This window comes from Rhinoraja longicauda, chromosome 29 (assembly GCF_053455715.1).
Source record: "Rhinoraja longicauda isolate Sanriku21f chromosome 29, sRhiLon1.1, whole genome shotgun sequence".
NCBI lineage: Eukaryota > Metazoa > Chordata > Chondrichthyes > Rajiformes > Arhynchobatidae > Rhinoraja > Rhinoraja longicauda.
This window is the reverse complement of record NC_135981.1, coordinates 13,780,757-13,795,243: the sequence shown is the minus strand read 5'-3', so window position 1 is coordinate 13,795,243 and position 14,487 is coordinate 13,780,757. Positions and strand designations below refer to the sequence as shown.

Below are 14,487 nucleotides of genomic sequence, written 5' to 3'. Positions count from 1 at the left end.
TTCGGTCCACCGAGTCCACACCATCCAGTAATCCACGCACATTAACACTACCCTACGCACACTAGGGACAATTTTACATTTACACCAAGCCAACTAACCCACAAACCTGTACGTCTTTGGAGTGTGGAAAGAAACTGAAAATCTCGGAGAAAACCTACCCAGGTCACGGGGAGAACGTACAGACAAGCACCCTTAGTCAGGACCTCTGGCACTTTAAGGCAGTAGCTCTACCACTACGCCATCGTTGTTGCTGCCTGTCCCTCTGAGTTACTCCAGCTCTTTGTGTCTTTTTTTGGAAACCAGCATCTGCAGTTCCCTGTTTCTACCTGATATTCGGATCAGTTCCCGCCCACCCGGAATGCTACATCACTCTGCCACTCCTCCTCAACAAAGATACCAGAGCAACATTCACTCGAATGATGGAAAGAGTTACGTTGGAAGGATACACGCCACAGAGGAGGGCTCCAGAGAGAGAGGATGGCGGAGCACTCCAGCCTTCAGTCCTACCTTGCCATTGCTTTCCATGGCTGATGCTGAGTGGACAGTGTCTCCGTACAGCCCAAAGCGAGGCATCTTATGCCCCACTACTCCCGCCACCACCATTCCCGAATGAACACCTGGTCACGGGGAGAAAACAGGCAGTGAAGATTGGTGTCCACACGAGACCCGTCCAGTGACTGGAAGAGACAATTGCACCTTTGTGTGATTACAATATGAACGGTCGGTCACATTGTAAAAGTGACAGAGACCATCTGTGTGGGAAAGGCAGTGGTCACTAGACCAAAACTACTCCTCTCCACCCCATCACATGGGTGAATGGCATCACATTCACCGATACAGCAACATAATTCTAGTTGCGATTGGGGTGTGACAGATGCAAGCAGGAGTCTGAGATGGGAGTGAGGTGGGGGGCCACATTAATTGATTTTTATTTTTTCATCACTTTTTCACCTATCCCACTGCGACTTGCATACTCACCAACACGGATTTTGATGTTGTTCCCCGTGGATGGTTCCTTGAGGTGGCCGATGGACTGTACCATATCCAGAGCCATGTCACAGATATTGTGGGCGTGGGAATTGGTTTTCTCCGGCACTCCTGCTACCACCATGTATGCATCTCCGATTGTCTCCACCTGCATGTTAGACATGTAGACACAAAGAACCGCAGAAGATGGAAGCTTGAGGAAAAACTCATAGTGCTGGAGTAACTCAGCAGGTCATCTGGATATGGATAGGCGACGTTTCGGTACAGGATTCTTCTTCAGACTCAAGTCTAGTCTCAAAACATTGTCCATTCTCTCCACAGATACTGCCTGACCTGCATGAGTTACTCCAGAACTTTGAGTTTAATGTTAGACATGCAGCCCAGGGTCGAACAGAAGAAGGGTCTCGACCCGAAACGTCACCTATTTCTTTTCTCCGGAGATGCTGTCTGACCTGCTGCGTAACTCCAGCTTCTTGTGTCTATCTTCAGACAGACATATCATGTCTAATCCCATGTTCTCTAGTGCCATGTGTTGGTGTCCGACTAGCCCTGTTCTCGTTGGTGTGATTAGGACTAGCATCTCCAGGGCACACGGTTCTCTTAAAGAAATTCAAGAGTGTTACTCTTCTGGCAGTCAGATGGACAGACATCAAGGCAGGAATGATTATACTGGGCAGAGAGGCAAACAGAGAAAGGAAACCAACATTTTCTGTTTTCACAACGAAAATCCCAGGAGAGCAGGTTAGCTGTGAATAAGGAGCTGAAATAAATGATCATGGTTGAAAACCTGGTATTGGAAAAATGTGGGGGCCTGGAAGGCAATCAAACTCTCTCATACCCCATCGAGAGGGATTCGTTCAAGCCAGGTATTAACCTACTGTGATCAAACCAAATCCACTGCTTCAAGACTAAGACTAATCATGTTGACTGGTTAGGTCCCAATCACACCTGTCTACTGTGGTCAAAACCAATCACATGCTAACTATTGGGATCAATTACTTTCACATTCTTACAGTCAGGATCAAAGCCAGTCACATCTCATCTAGTGGCATTAACCAAGTCAGATCTTATCTGCTGGGATCTGATCCAATCCTATCCTATCTAATGAGATCAATCCAGGTCACACAATATCAATCAGGTTCAAAACAGTTCCAATCGATCATAGTAATGTGACTGAGTAGGAAAATAACTGCAGATGCTGGTACAAATCGAAGGTATCACAAAATGCTGGAGTAATTCAGCAGGTCAGGCAGCATCTAGGAGAGAGGGAATGGGTGACGTTTTGGGTCGAGACCCTTCTTCAGTCTCGACCTAAAACGTCACCAATTCCCTCTCTCCTAGATGCTGTCTGACCTGCTGAGTTACTCCAGCATTTTGTGATACCTTCGATAGTAATGTGACCTATTCGCACCCTACCTACCGTGACATAACCCGAACAAAAACTGTCTTCTGGGATCAAACTCAGGCACATATTTTGGGAGGTCTAATCTTTCTTTCTTTCGTGTCCATCATTCAAATGTTACATCACTGTCTTTGTCCGTCCTGAAAAGGGCACAAGCTTCCGGCGACAATCAGTGGGAGCCTCACTTGTACAGTAGACGATGGTGGTAGCAGAATTAGCTCAGGACACTTCCAGTTTCCAGCCCCGCGACATGGACGCTTCTGCTATGGGGCCGGGAGGTCTAATAACAGTGGGATACACACAATGAATGGTTGAGCCTTGGGATGCACTGAGGTCTAGAGGGACCCTGAAGAAGGCATCACAATTAGATAAGGTAGTGAAGAAGGCAGTGCACAAAACATTAGCACGGTGTACTAAAATGACAAAGTTTAAGAAGGGAATAACATCTGCATAACCAGGCTACTGAAATCTTTGCCAGGGTCAGAAGCAAATGCATTGTTTGAGAAAGGTGGGTGAGGCTGCATTGTGCAATCGACCTTACACCCATAACACAATTGCTCTCCTTGTATTTGTACTTGTATTCGCACTAACCTTGAACACCCTGTGCTTCTCGCTCAGCGTATCGAACAGTGTGTACATTGTGTTCAACATCGATACCACTTGCATTGGAGTAATGAGGCCGCAAATCCGAGTAAAGCCCACCACATCACTGAAGAGGATGGTCACATCGGGGAATACCTGAAGCAGGACATTCATCCGCGTTAGACAGCATGTCAACCCAACATACGTTACCCTTCTCACCCCTCGGTGGTTCCTGTGCCCTCCCTCAGATATCCAACCTGGAAGCAGAATGAGCTCGACCCTCTTCCCACCGCCTCATTATATTTGAGGGACATCTTTCATATTTTATTTTTTCATATTTCAGATACAGCGCGGAAACAGGCCTTTTCGGCCCACCAAGTCCGCGCCGCCCAGTGATCCCCATACACTAACACTATCCTACTCACACTAGGGACAATTTTTACATTTACCCAGTCAATTAACCTACATACCTGTACGTCTTTGGAGTGTGGGAGGAAACCGAAGATCTCGGAGAAAACCCACGCAGGTCACGGGGAGAACGTATAAACTCCTTACAGTACAGCACCCGTAGTCAGGATCGAACCTGAGTCTCCGGCGCTGCATTCGCTGTAAAGCAGCAACTCTACCACTGCGCTACCGTGCCGCCCCTCTCTTCACATGGTTCTCCAATGATGTATGTGCCACCCTCGTAAGACCCTGCAAAATCCATCACACCCTGCTAATTGGGAATAGGTTTCATCTGGCTTTTCTCTGCCCAATTTGCAGACTGTTCTGTAGTCCGAGATCACCCGACCCGCCTGCAGTTTTCATGTGGTGATAGACCAAGGGGGAAGAGTGGTTCGGGGAAGGGGGGAATGGGAAAATGAGGGGAGGGAAAAGAAGCGGAGGAAGAAAAAGGAAGAAGACGTACTTCACAAGTGTTGACTGAGGGGTCTCCATTGCGCAGAATTTTGGCCACGGGTTTGGGGATCATCCTGTAGAGGAGGTCATCAGTTTTCTTCATCTCATAATCCAACATCTTTATGCTCTCCTCCAGCTTGCTAGACTTCTTCTGTTCCTGAAGTGAAACCATATCTCGTGTGACAGTAGAAACAATTCAATCATGCACACATTCGCCATGACTCCCCCGTACACAAACTCACACACAAACACACACTTGCACACGATCGCCCATACAACAACCCTCCCCACACAAACACACACACAAACACGATCATTAAAATCATCGTTGGCATTCACTGGAATTCAAGTATAATTGTCCTCCTCGTGGGTCCTTTCTGTTGAGATGGCTGAAGAGGCTAATCCTGGAGCCACAGACTTTACTGCAGTGACATGGATGAGTGGTCCTGGTAATGGGATGTGGTTGGGCCCTCTTGGTGGTGAGTCTCTTTTCGTTGATGGCACTTGTGTTTTGCATCCTGTCAGAGGTCTTCTTCATGGAATGCAGCTACTCAGTGAACAATGCATTTTTCATGAGGCTGTCAAGCTGTGGAAATCATGTCTGGCTGGTTCTGGCTGGGCAGAAGGCGCATGTGATTCAGGGAGGATTTCTTCGTACAAGGAGAGCAAGGAGTTGGTTGGAAAGAACATGACACAAACACACAAAACCCATAAAATAAACCCAAACACATAAAATTACCCACACACACGAACACGCACGCAAGCACACACACACAAAACAGCATGAGAACAGGCTCTATGACCCACCGTGTTTGTGCCATGTCTGTACCAACCATGATATCTATCGACACCAGGTGGCGCCACCAGCACTGGCTGCCTCGCCAATAGTCTGTCTGTCCTTTCTACTGGTTTTTATTATTCTAAGTATGTGTTAAAGTATGTTTTAGTGTTTTTTGGTTTGTTTTATGTGGGGGATGGGGGGGGGGAAATTGGGGCAAACTTTTTTTCAATCTCTTATCTCGATGGAGATGCGATTTTTCTCCGTATCGTATCTCCGTCCTCTCTGCGGCCTAACATCGTGGAGTGGTGCGGCCTTTCCTGGAGACCGGCCCGGCGCTTCGACCCGTGGGCGCGGCACGGACTTTAACATCGTGGAGCTGCGATCCTTTGCCGAAGATCGACTGTGGAGAGCTCCAACCGCGGGGCCTGTGGACTTTAACACTGTGAAGCCCGCAGTCTCTGGTAAGAAGTGGCCGACCCAGGAGCTCCAATGCTGCGGAGAGAGTTTCAACCATCCCGACACCAGAGTTTCAATCATCCCGACATGAGGGCTTCGGACATTGGAAGCAGCGACTGTGGATGGTTCAACAGCCCCGACCGCGGGTGATCAAAGAGGAAGTTGATTGAACTTTATTACCTTCCATCACAGTGAGGAATGTGTATTCCGTTGTGGTGGATGTTTATGTTAAATTTTATTTTATGTAGTTGTGTGTCTTGTTGCTTTTTACTTAGTATGGCTGTATGGTAACTCAAATTTCACTGTACCTTAATTGGTACATGTGACAATTAAATTGAATTTTGAATCTTGAATTTTGAATCTAACAATCCTATTTGCTTGCACATAATCTATATTCCTCCATTCCCTGTCTATACATGTCTCTGTCTTAATGCCTCTTACACATTGCCACTGAATCTGCTTCCACCACTTCTCCTGGCAGCGTGTTCCAGGCAGAGTCAGTCAGACAAGTAGACACACCCACACACACATATACTATCCACCCACACACACTTGCTCACACGCACACAATAACACATACAGACGCAGGAACTCACGCACACGCACTAGACACAAACTCACAGTCATAAACACACATACAGCCTCACAACCAGTCCCAAAGGTGAACACCAGGCTTCAGTGAGGAGAGTGAGGAGCAATAATGCCAGGCAAGGTAAGGTTTTTCCTGTTCTTTTAATCCACTAGTTATGAAAGGGTTGGGGATGGTTGTAGGAGGTGTGCTACACCTCTCCTGTGAGATGTGGAAGTTCAGATGTTCAAGCATCCCTGATGACTATGTCTGCAGGAAGTGTGTTCAACTATGGCTTAACCCCGAGTGCATGGATCAGCATGGACAACTTTTTAAAAATGTTTGGACAGATGTACGGGTAGGAAGGGTTTGGAGGGATGGGGCCAAAATCAGTCGAATGGGACTGACCCAGAATGCCAGCTTGGTCGGCATGGACAAGGTGGGCTGCAAAGGCCTGCTTCCATTCTATGACAATGACACAAACACACACACACACATGCACACTCGCACACATACACACAAAAATGCACACATGCCAGATAACACACACCGGCAGCTCTCAGCACTTACCTGTATCAGAGCTCGCTTTAACTCCTCGGACTGCTGTGTCCCAGCGAGGACCAGGTCACGGCTGGAGTCGTGCATACTTAGATCATTGATGTACAATCCTGTCTTAAACATGGCCCCCAGACTCTCCATGCTGCAACACAAGAGCCCGTTATCACTAATGTCCCAGGCCCCTGTCCCCTCACCCATCTACCCCAGCCTCTCAATATCCCACCCAACCCTGATCCCTCCAGTCCCTTGCCCACTCACTGCCTGCCATGCACACACTTCCTCATTTGTCAGCCACTCCCCTGGGACAATGGCACTTTTTCACCATTTCCTTGTATCACCGAAGAAGGCCATTCTGCCCATCGTGTCTATGCCAGTTTGCAGAATAATACAATTCACTTACTAATTATTTTCCCCAACCTTCCCATTAAACTCCTCCCAGACCCATACACACCAAACAAAATTTACAGCAGCCAATTAATCTTCTAATCTGCACATCTTTGGGATGTGGGGGGAAACCAAAGCACAGGAGACGTCCCACATGGTCACATGGAAAACGTGCAGAAGATTAGGATCATATCATGTGATAGGAGTAGAATTAGGCCATTTGGCCCATCAAGTCTACTCCGCCATTCAATCATTCTATCTCTCCTTCCTAACCCCATTCTCCTGCCGTCTCCCCATAACCTCTGACACCCGTACTAATCAAGAATCTGTCGATCTCTTCCTTAAATATATCCACTGACTTTGCCTCCACAGCCTTCTGTGGCAAAGAATTCCACAGATTGACCACCCTGTGATTGAGCTAAGCTCTCTGACATAGTGAGGCAGCATCTTTACCTGCTGAACAATGGAACCCCCGATGTTTCAATCCGCGCCATCACTTAGACTTGCTCATCCACAACAACCTCCAAGCAATTGTAATGTATCTTACACAGGAGTTCCCAGGAAGATGATGGACTCCCATTCTGGCACGTATCGCATCTGCCCCTTCAACCGAAGGCAGCAACTGCCGTCTCCTCCAGTTTCTACTCTGCTCAAATTGTGTTCATCTGCAAAACAGGGCAGAAACGTGACAGTGTGCACTTAGACATTTGAAATCACGGAGTGATCCATCACATTGCATCCACTCCTTAGTAGAACTACCGTCTGGATTAGCCACATTCTCCCCGTCATCCTGCAATTGTTTTCTCTTCATTTGCCCCACTGAATCTGGTATAAGCTCATTGCATTAAAAGTCATAGAGCCATACAGTCCTCTAAAGGTCACACCATACCAATCCATATATCAGTCCAAATGTCTTTTAAAAGTCATAATTGTATTTGCTTCTCTATATTACTCTGGCAGCCACAATAGCCCGACCAATGAAGGCAAGTATACCACACACTTACTTTACCACTCTGTCTAATTGTGTTACCATTTTGAGGGAGCTATGGATGCAGAGATCCCTCTGTGCATTACTGGCCACAGGCCTTCAGCTGGAATAACACCCTTCCACCACAACCCTCTATCTTCTATGTGCAAATATGCTTTTCCATTGCCTTTATTCAGGCCTCAAAGACCATTTTGGAGAGGGTGCACTGTTTACTGCATTTTGGATGTCAACAATCGATATGATATGGGCCGCAGAAGTAGCTGTGCCTCCACAAGGACTCCACTGGTGGCCATAACTGCTGTTGAGGGTCCTGCCATTAACTATGTACTTTCCCCTTCCATTCCACCTCTCGCACTTGCTCGGATTAGACTCCCCCTGCCATTTCTACACCCTTATCTGTAACTGAACTAAATCCTGATGCATTCTTTGATAGCCTTCCTCGTTCGCCACAGCTCCACAAATGTCGGTGTCATCTGCAAACTTACTAACCAAGCCATCTACATTTTATGTCCAAGTCAATTTTGTATATCTATATATATATATATATATGTATGTATATGTATATATATATATGTATATATATATTACAAACAATGGATGTCCCAGCACAGATCACTGCAGAACACAGTCTTTAAGCCAGAATAACACCCTTCCACCACGACCGTCTATGGACAAACAAGCTTTTCCTTTGCCGTTATTCAGCCCTCAAAGTTCATTTTGGGGTGGGTGTAACTCTTTATTCCATTTTTGGATGCCAACAGTCAAATCAGTATGCAGCCACAAGTGGCTAGGTCTGCCCAAGGAAACCCACCAGTGGCCTTTGGAAACCACCCACCTCAGCTGAATAATTACTTGCAGCTTTGGAGATTCAGTGTGGAAACAGGCCCTTCGGTCCACCGATTCCGCGGTGACCAGCAATCCCCGCACACTACCCTACACACGAAGGACAATTTACAATCATTGCCAAAGCCGATTAACCTACAAACCTGTACGTCTTTGGGATGTGGGAGGAAACTGGAGCACTCGGGGAAAACCCACGTGGTCACGAGGTAACGTAAAACTCCATACTGCTGTGGAGTAAAGAATAGGCAAGGGAGAGTGGAGATGAACAAGGCTGATTCGGAGAGGAAGGCTGAAGGTGATGCCTCTGGCTTTGTTGAAACCGCTCTGTCACTTCAGCTGGGGACTCACCTGCACCGAGGTCAGCTAACGCTGCCTCGGCCTTGGCAGTCTGAGATTGATGAGAGTAAACTCTCTTCACCCAGGCAGCTCCAGCAACTCGAACGGTTCACCCTGGCCCAAAGGCTGTAATGGTGAGGGTGTTGCAATGGTGAACACAGCACAGTCCCTGCTGAATGTGGAAACCAGAGCCCTTCCACATTCAGCCTTTACATCGTGTCTAACCTGTGCTATCCACGTCAAACACATAGTACTTGACCAAAACTAGGCAAAAGCCATGTGCCAAAGATTTACAATCCAGTTCACCTTCAAAATCATCTCCAAATACTGACTGGAAGGCCATGAGCAACACGCTGACATCTCTGGCAGGCTTCGTATTGTCGTAATCAACATCTGCAGGTGGAACGAGACAATGTGGACTTGAGAATGAGAGTTCAGTAAATTATGCCCTTTAACGTTCATCCATGTCCAAGTTTATCCCTCGGCCACATTCACTCCTCACTCGGTCTACTTCTCCTCAGCCCTCCCGCCTCACTGATGTGCTCTCCCTCAATCCTCCTTCCTCCCCTCTCCCTCCACACAACGTACTCTCCCTCTCAGCCATCCTCCTCCCCCACACTCAGTGTGCTCACCCTCAGCCCTCCCTCTTCTCTCGATGTGTTCTCCCCTTCGGCTCTCCTCCTTCCACATTCAACGTGATCTCCCTCAATCCTCCCTCCTCCCTCCACACTTAATGCACTCTCCCCCTCAGCCCTCCTTCCTCTCTCTCTCTCTCTCTCTCTCTCTCTCTCTCTCTCTCTCTCTCTCTCTCTCTCTCTCTCTCTCTCTCTCTCTCTCTCTCTCTCTCTCTCTCTCTCTCTCTCTCTCTCTCCTCCGCACTTAATGTCCTCTCCCCCTCAGCCTTCCCTCAAGGTGCTCTGCCTTCCCTCCTCTCTCCACATTCAATGTGCTCACCTTCAATCCTCCCTCCTCCCATATCCCTCTACACTTAATGTACTCGGCCTCACAGCCTTCTCTCCTCTCTCCTTGATGTATATCTTTCCTCACTACCATCAAGCTGAATACCATCGCCACCTCTCCTCCCACCTAGGACGGTGCTCCCTATCTCTCACTCACTCTGCACTTGGTTATGGAGGTTCCGCTCTCTTTTCACGGGTTCTTTGGAGATGATCTCAAACAAGTTATTTGGATGAGATGTGATCTGAAATAAGAAGTGCGAGATTCATTGATTGATGTCTGTTCTTCTCAAAGGCATAATTTTCCACCAGCAACCAAATGGGAAATGCTTCAAATGCATCGCATGTATTTTGACCTGTGAGTACATTTCTCACTGATATCTGACAATTATAAAGTAGTAATGTGATTATCAGAGTCAGCGTGGATCTACGAAAGAGAAATTGTCTTTGCCTGATCATGTAATGTTTTTGAGAAGATATACCTTATAAAATAGATGAGGGAGACTGTAATATATTGGGATTTGTAGCAAACTTTCAAAAGGGTCTTCATTCATGAAACCATAAATTTAACATCTGGTTGACAACATTTACAAAAATCCTTCCCTGTGTGCTGCAGGAGACCACAGGAACTCCGTAAGAAAAGCAAATGAAGAATCCACGATGAAAGTTTGCAAACAAGAATAATCCATGGAACTGTTGTATATCATCTCCTCCCCATGAAAATTTGCAGTCTGTCTGTGAAATTACTGTGAAGTAGCAACTTCTCCAAGTGCTAATGAACTCAGAGCTCTTCTCACATAAAAACTCTTCAGTGAAGATTGAGGACAGGGGTCTTTGGGCCGATGTGTAAAATGTAGTGTGATGGGAATTAATGAATAACCCAGGCAGGTCTGTTCAACTGTATGGCTGAGGGAGATAGTCCTGAGTATGGAGTACAGCTGTGAGTGTAGGAGTGTTGGAGTGTGACAGTGTTGTGTAAGCGTGCATGCGTTGCAGTGAGTGTGGAGATGTTCCAGTGGGCGCAGGAGTGTGAAAGTGCTGCGATGTGTGTGGAAATGGTGCAGTGATGGGAGAGTGTGGGAGTGAGTTTGGAATGTAATGGTGAACGTGGAGGTGTGTGCGGAGCGTTGGAGTGAGTGTTAGAGAATTGCAATGAGTGTGAGTGGCAGAGTGAGTGTGTGTTTTGGAGTGAGTGTGGAATGGTGTAGTGAGTGGGAGGTATTGCAGTGAGTGCGCGTGGCACTGAGTCTGAGAGTAGTGCAGTGAGAGTGGGAGTGTGTGTGGAAAGGTGGAGTGAATGGGAGTGGAAGAGTGGTGCAGTGAGTGTGGAGTATCTCACTGAGTGTGGCGAATGTACTGAGTGCAGAGTGTGCAAGTGTGCATATGTATGCACGTGTGTCTGGACTGGCAGTGAGTGTGAAAGATTTGCAGTGAGTGTGGATTGTTAGAAGGGCTAGTGGTGAGGTTCAGTGAAAGGTGTCAGTGTGGGATCAGTTGGGGGTGTGAGTGGATGCTCTGAGGGTGGTCAGTGTTGGATCCGTAGGGTGTGTCAGTGAGTGGTCAATGGTGGGTTAGTGGAAGGTGCCAGTGGGTGGTAAGTGTGGGATCAGTGGGGAGGGCGTGGTGGGGTGACCATGAACAAGTGTATGTTCTGATTTCGCACTCAGAGAGCCCTAGAAATTGCCGGCTGCTTCAGGCAATGGGAGCAGAGTGATGGGGGGGGGGGGGGGGGGAGATGGACGAAAGCTCTCCCCCCCACACCCCAGCTGCACGACCCATCACAAAGTGCCTCCTCACCATGTTCCACGTAAACTCAACCAAGGGACGGGCCAGCAGGAAGGTGTCGGTGAACAGCTTGCCGTCCAGGCCTGGGAAGACGGTGGCCAAGCCCGAGCCCACGTTGTGGACCACCATGTCCTGGGGGAAGACAGTGGAAACAGAAGGAATGGAGACAGTGGAGCAGAACAGTGTGTCCGACCAACTCCCTATTACCAACACCAGACAAGGCAGTGGGAGAAAGGGAGGGGGAGAGAGAGGAAGGGGGAGCAAGAGAGAGTGGGAGAGAGAGGGAAAGGGATAGGGGGGGAGTGGGAGAATAGAAAGGGTAGGGGAGAGAGAGGGAGAGGAGGGGAGAGAGAGAGGGAGAGGGATAAGTGGTCTGAGGAGGATCTTGTTCACACCGTGGGTGGTTGGAATCTGGATGCACTGCCTGATTGCGTGGTGGAGGTAGAGACTCACAAAATCTAGGAAGCATTTCGACACGCATTTGAATCACCAGGCCAGAGAAGGCTATGGACCAAGTGCAGGTAAATGGAATTAAAATAGATGGGTACATTGGTATAGATGGGTATACAATGGTTGGCATGGAATGGTGGGCCGAATGGTTTGTTTCTGTGCCTATGAGTGTGGTTGGCAGAGAGAGATGGCAGGGAGAGACTTGGCAGGAAGAGAGTTGGCAAGGAGAGAGGAGAGGAACAGGAAAATGGGGTGATGGTGTCATTTGGGAGACGATATCACGCAGACTGTGCCACAGTAGGGAGACACAAACTTGCCTGTCTGAAGACAATGTTAAATGGGAAGACTTCAAAGAAGACGTCACTGGTGAACGGCAGCATCTCCTGGTCATCAGTGTCCTCCTTCTGACTGTAGCGATAGGCCGAGTTATCAAAGTTCAACCTTGCATGTGGAATGAAAATTAGTGAAAGAACGTAAGAGGCAAAACTAGAGCAATGTGGCTTGTAGACATTAGTAGGAAACTGCAAAACGATCAGGGTAAGGAAGAGCAAAGACAAGGGAAACATGATGAAGCGTAGGAGAGGGGGAGGAAAGAGCAGTGGGCAATGGGTAGGGGTAGTCAGAGGGATGAGAGACAGAGAAAGAGAGAGAAAATAGGCAGAAAGAGAGAGGGGAGAGAGAGAGAGAGAGAGGGGGGAAGAGATAGATGAAGAGTGAGACAGGAAAAGGGGAGAGAGGGAGAGAGATAGAGTCAGAGTAATGCATGGAAACTAGTTCTTTGGTCCACCTATCCATGCCAATTAGGATGGTCCCATTTCCCTGCATTTGACCCATAGCCCTCTAAACTGTTCCTATCTATATAATTCTCTAAATGTCTTTTGAAAGTCATAATTGTATCTGCTTCTATAGCTTCTTCTGAATGAAAATGTTGCTCCTGAGGTCCCTCTTATATCTCTCTCCTCTCCTGTTAAGTCTATGTCCTCTAGATTTAGAATCCTCAGGTCCATCATCTGAGGTCAAGAAACAGTTTAGTTTAGTTTAGTTCAGTCTAGTTTATTGTCACGTGTACCGAGGTACAGTGAAAAGCTTTCGTGGCGTGCTAACCAGGCAGCAGAAAGACAATACGTGATTACAATTGAGCCATTCACAGTGTACAGATACATGATAAAGGGAATAACGTGAATAGCGTTTAGTGGAAGTTCATGTTTCGGATCAGCATTTTCCGTTTTTTTTTACCCCTGATGTACAATTACACATATGCAAGGTTTTAGGAGTTTTACTGAGGCCTCTGAATTAGGAACCCAGTAAGACTTGTTCTGATAATTTCTGACAGTGAGTGTCTCCAGTTGAACTGGTATCCCTTACCTCATGATAACGTATGAGTAATCACCTACTAACTGCTCCGATAGCACCACGACTTGAATATCCGTGTCATAGAACTGTTTACCCATTTGTTGCAGTTGGCCCATGGCATAGTGAAGATAGCCTTTCCGTTTACTCCTGTTCACAACAAACAGAAATCATCCAGGATTTGGATTAAACGCAGTATTACACATAGAAACATAGAAACATAGAAAATAGGTGCAGGAGTAGGCCATTCGGCCCTTCGAGCCTGCACCGCCATTCAATATGATCATGGCTGATCATTCAGCTCAGTAGCCTGTACCTGCCTTCCCTCCATACCCCCTGATCCCTTTAGCAAAAAGGGCCACATCTAACTCCCTCTTAAATATAGCCAATGAACTGGCCTCAACTACCTTCTGTGGCAGAGAATTCCACCACTCTCTGTGTGAAGAAATGTTTTCTCATCTCGGTCCTAAAAGACTTCCCCCTTATCCTTAAGCTGTGACCCCTGGTTCTGGACTCCCCCAACATCGGGAACAATCTTCCCGCATCTAGCCTCTCCAACCCCTTAAGAATTTTATATGTTTCTATAAGATCCCCCCTCAGTCTTCTAAATTCCAGCGAGTACAAGCCCAGTCTATCTAGTCTTTCCTCATATGTAAGTCTCGCCATCCCAGGGATCAATCTGGTGAACCTTCTCTGTACTCCCTCTAAGGCAAGAACGTCTTTCCTCAGGTTAGGAGACCAAAACTGCACACAATACTCCAGGTGCGGTCTCACCAAGGCCCTGTACAACTGCAGCAGAACCTCCCTGCTCCTAAACTCAAATCCTCTTGCTATGAATGCCAACATACCATTTGCTTTCTTACACAATCGGGAAAGATGAGTTACCCACCGAGCAAAATTCAACAGGAAAATAACTGCAGATGCTGGTACAAATCGAAGGTATCACAAAATGCTGGAGTAACTCAGCAGGTCAGGCAGCATCTTGGAGAGAAGGAATGGGTGACGTTTTGGGTCGAGACCCTTGGGTCTCGACCCGAAACGTCACCCATTCCTTCTCTCCGAGATGTTGACTGAACCGTTGAGTTACTCCAGCATTTTGTGATACCTTCGAGCAAAATTCAATCATGACTTCAGGGTCAAACAAATACTGCAAGTAATTTA

The 14,487-nt window shown here is 47.4% G+C and overlaps 1 protein-coding gene and 1 long non-coding RNA gene across 2 annotated transcripts in view; both read right to left on the bottom strand.

The window, feature by feature from the left end:
• LOC144607550 (soluble guanylate cyclase 88E-like) overlaps window positions 1-14,487 on the bottom strand; it is a 33,135-nt gene that overhangs the window by 11,625 nt on the left and 7,023 nt on the right. Inside the window, exons 4-12 of the mRNA XM_078424448.1 lie at window positions 13,342-13,476; window positions 12,294-12,417; window positions 11,980-11,984; window positions 7,166-7,240; window positions 6,247-6,376; window positions 3,882-4,028; window positions 2,981-3,127; window positions 979-1,135; window positions 508-617 (exon numbers count right to left, since the gene is read on the bottom strand). Coding sequence (XP_078280574.1) covers window positions 508-617; window positions 979-1,135; window positions 2,981-3,127; window positions 3,882-4,028; window positions 6,247-6,376; window positions 7,166-7,240; window positions 11,980-11,984; window positions 12,294-12,417; window positions 13,342-13,476 — 1,030 coding nt within the window. The remainder of the gene's footprint in view (window positions 1-507; window positions 618-978; window positions 1,136-2,980; window positions 3,128-3,881; window positions 4,029-6,246; window positions 6,377-7,165; window positions 7,241-11,979; window positions 11,985-12,293; window positions 12,418-13,341; window positions 13,477-14,487) is intronic.
• On the bottom strand, window positions 7,246-11,647 carry LOC144607768 (uncharacterized). The gene is made up of 4 exons (XR_013549139.1): window positions 11,539-11,647; window positions 9,902-9,986; window positions 9,092-9,178; window positions 7,246-7,283 (listed from the first exon to the last, which is right to left on the bottom strand). It is a non-coding gene; the product is annotated as an uncharacterized LOC144607768 (long non-coding RNA).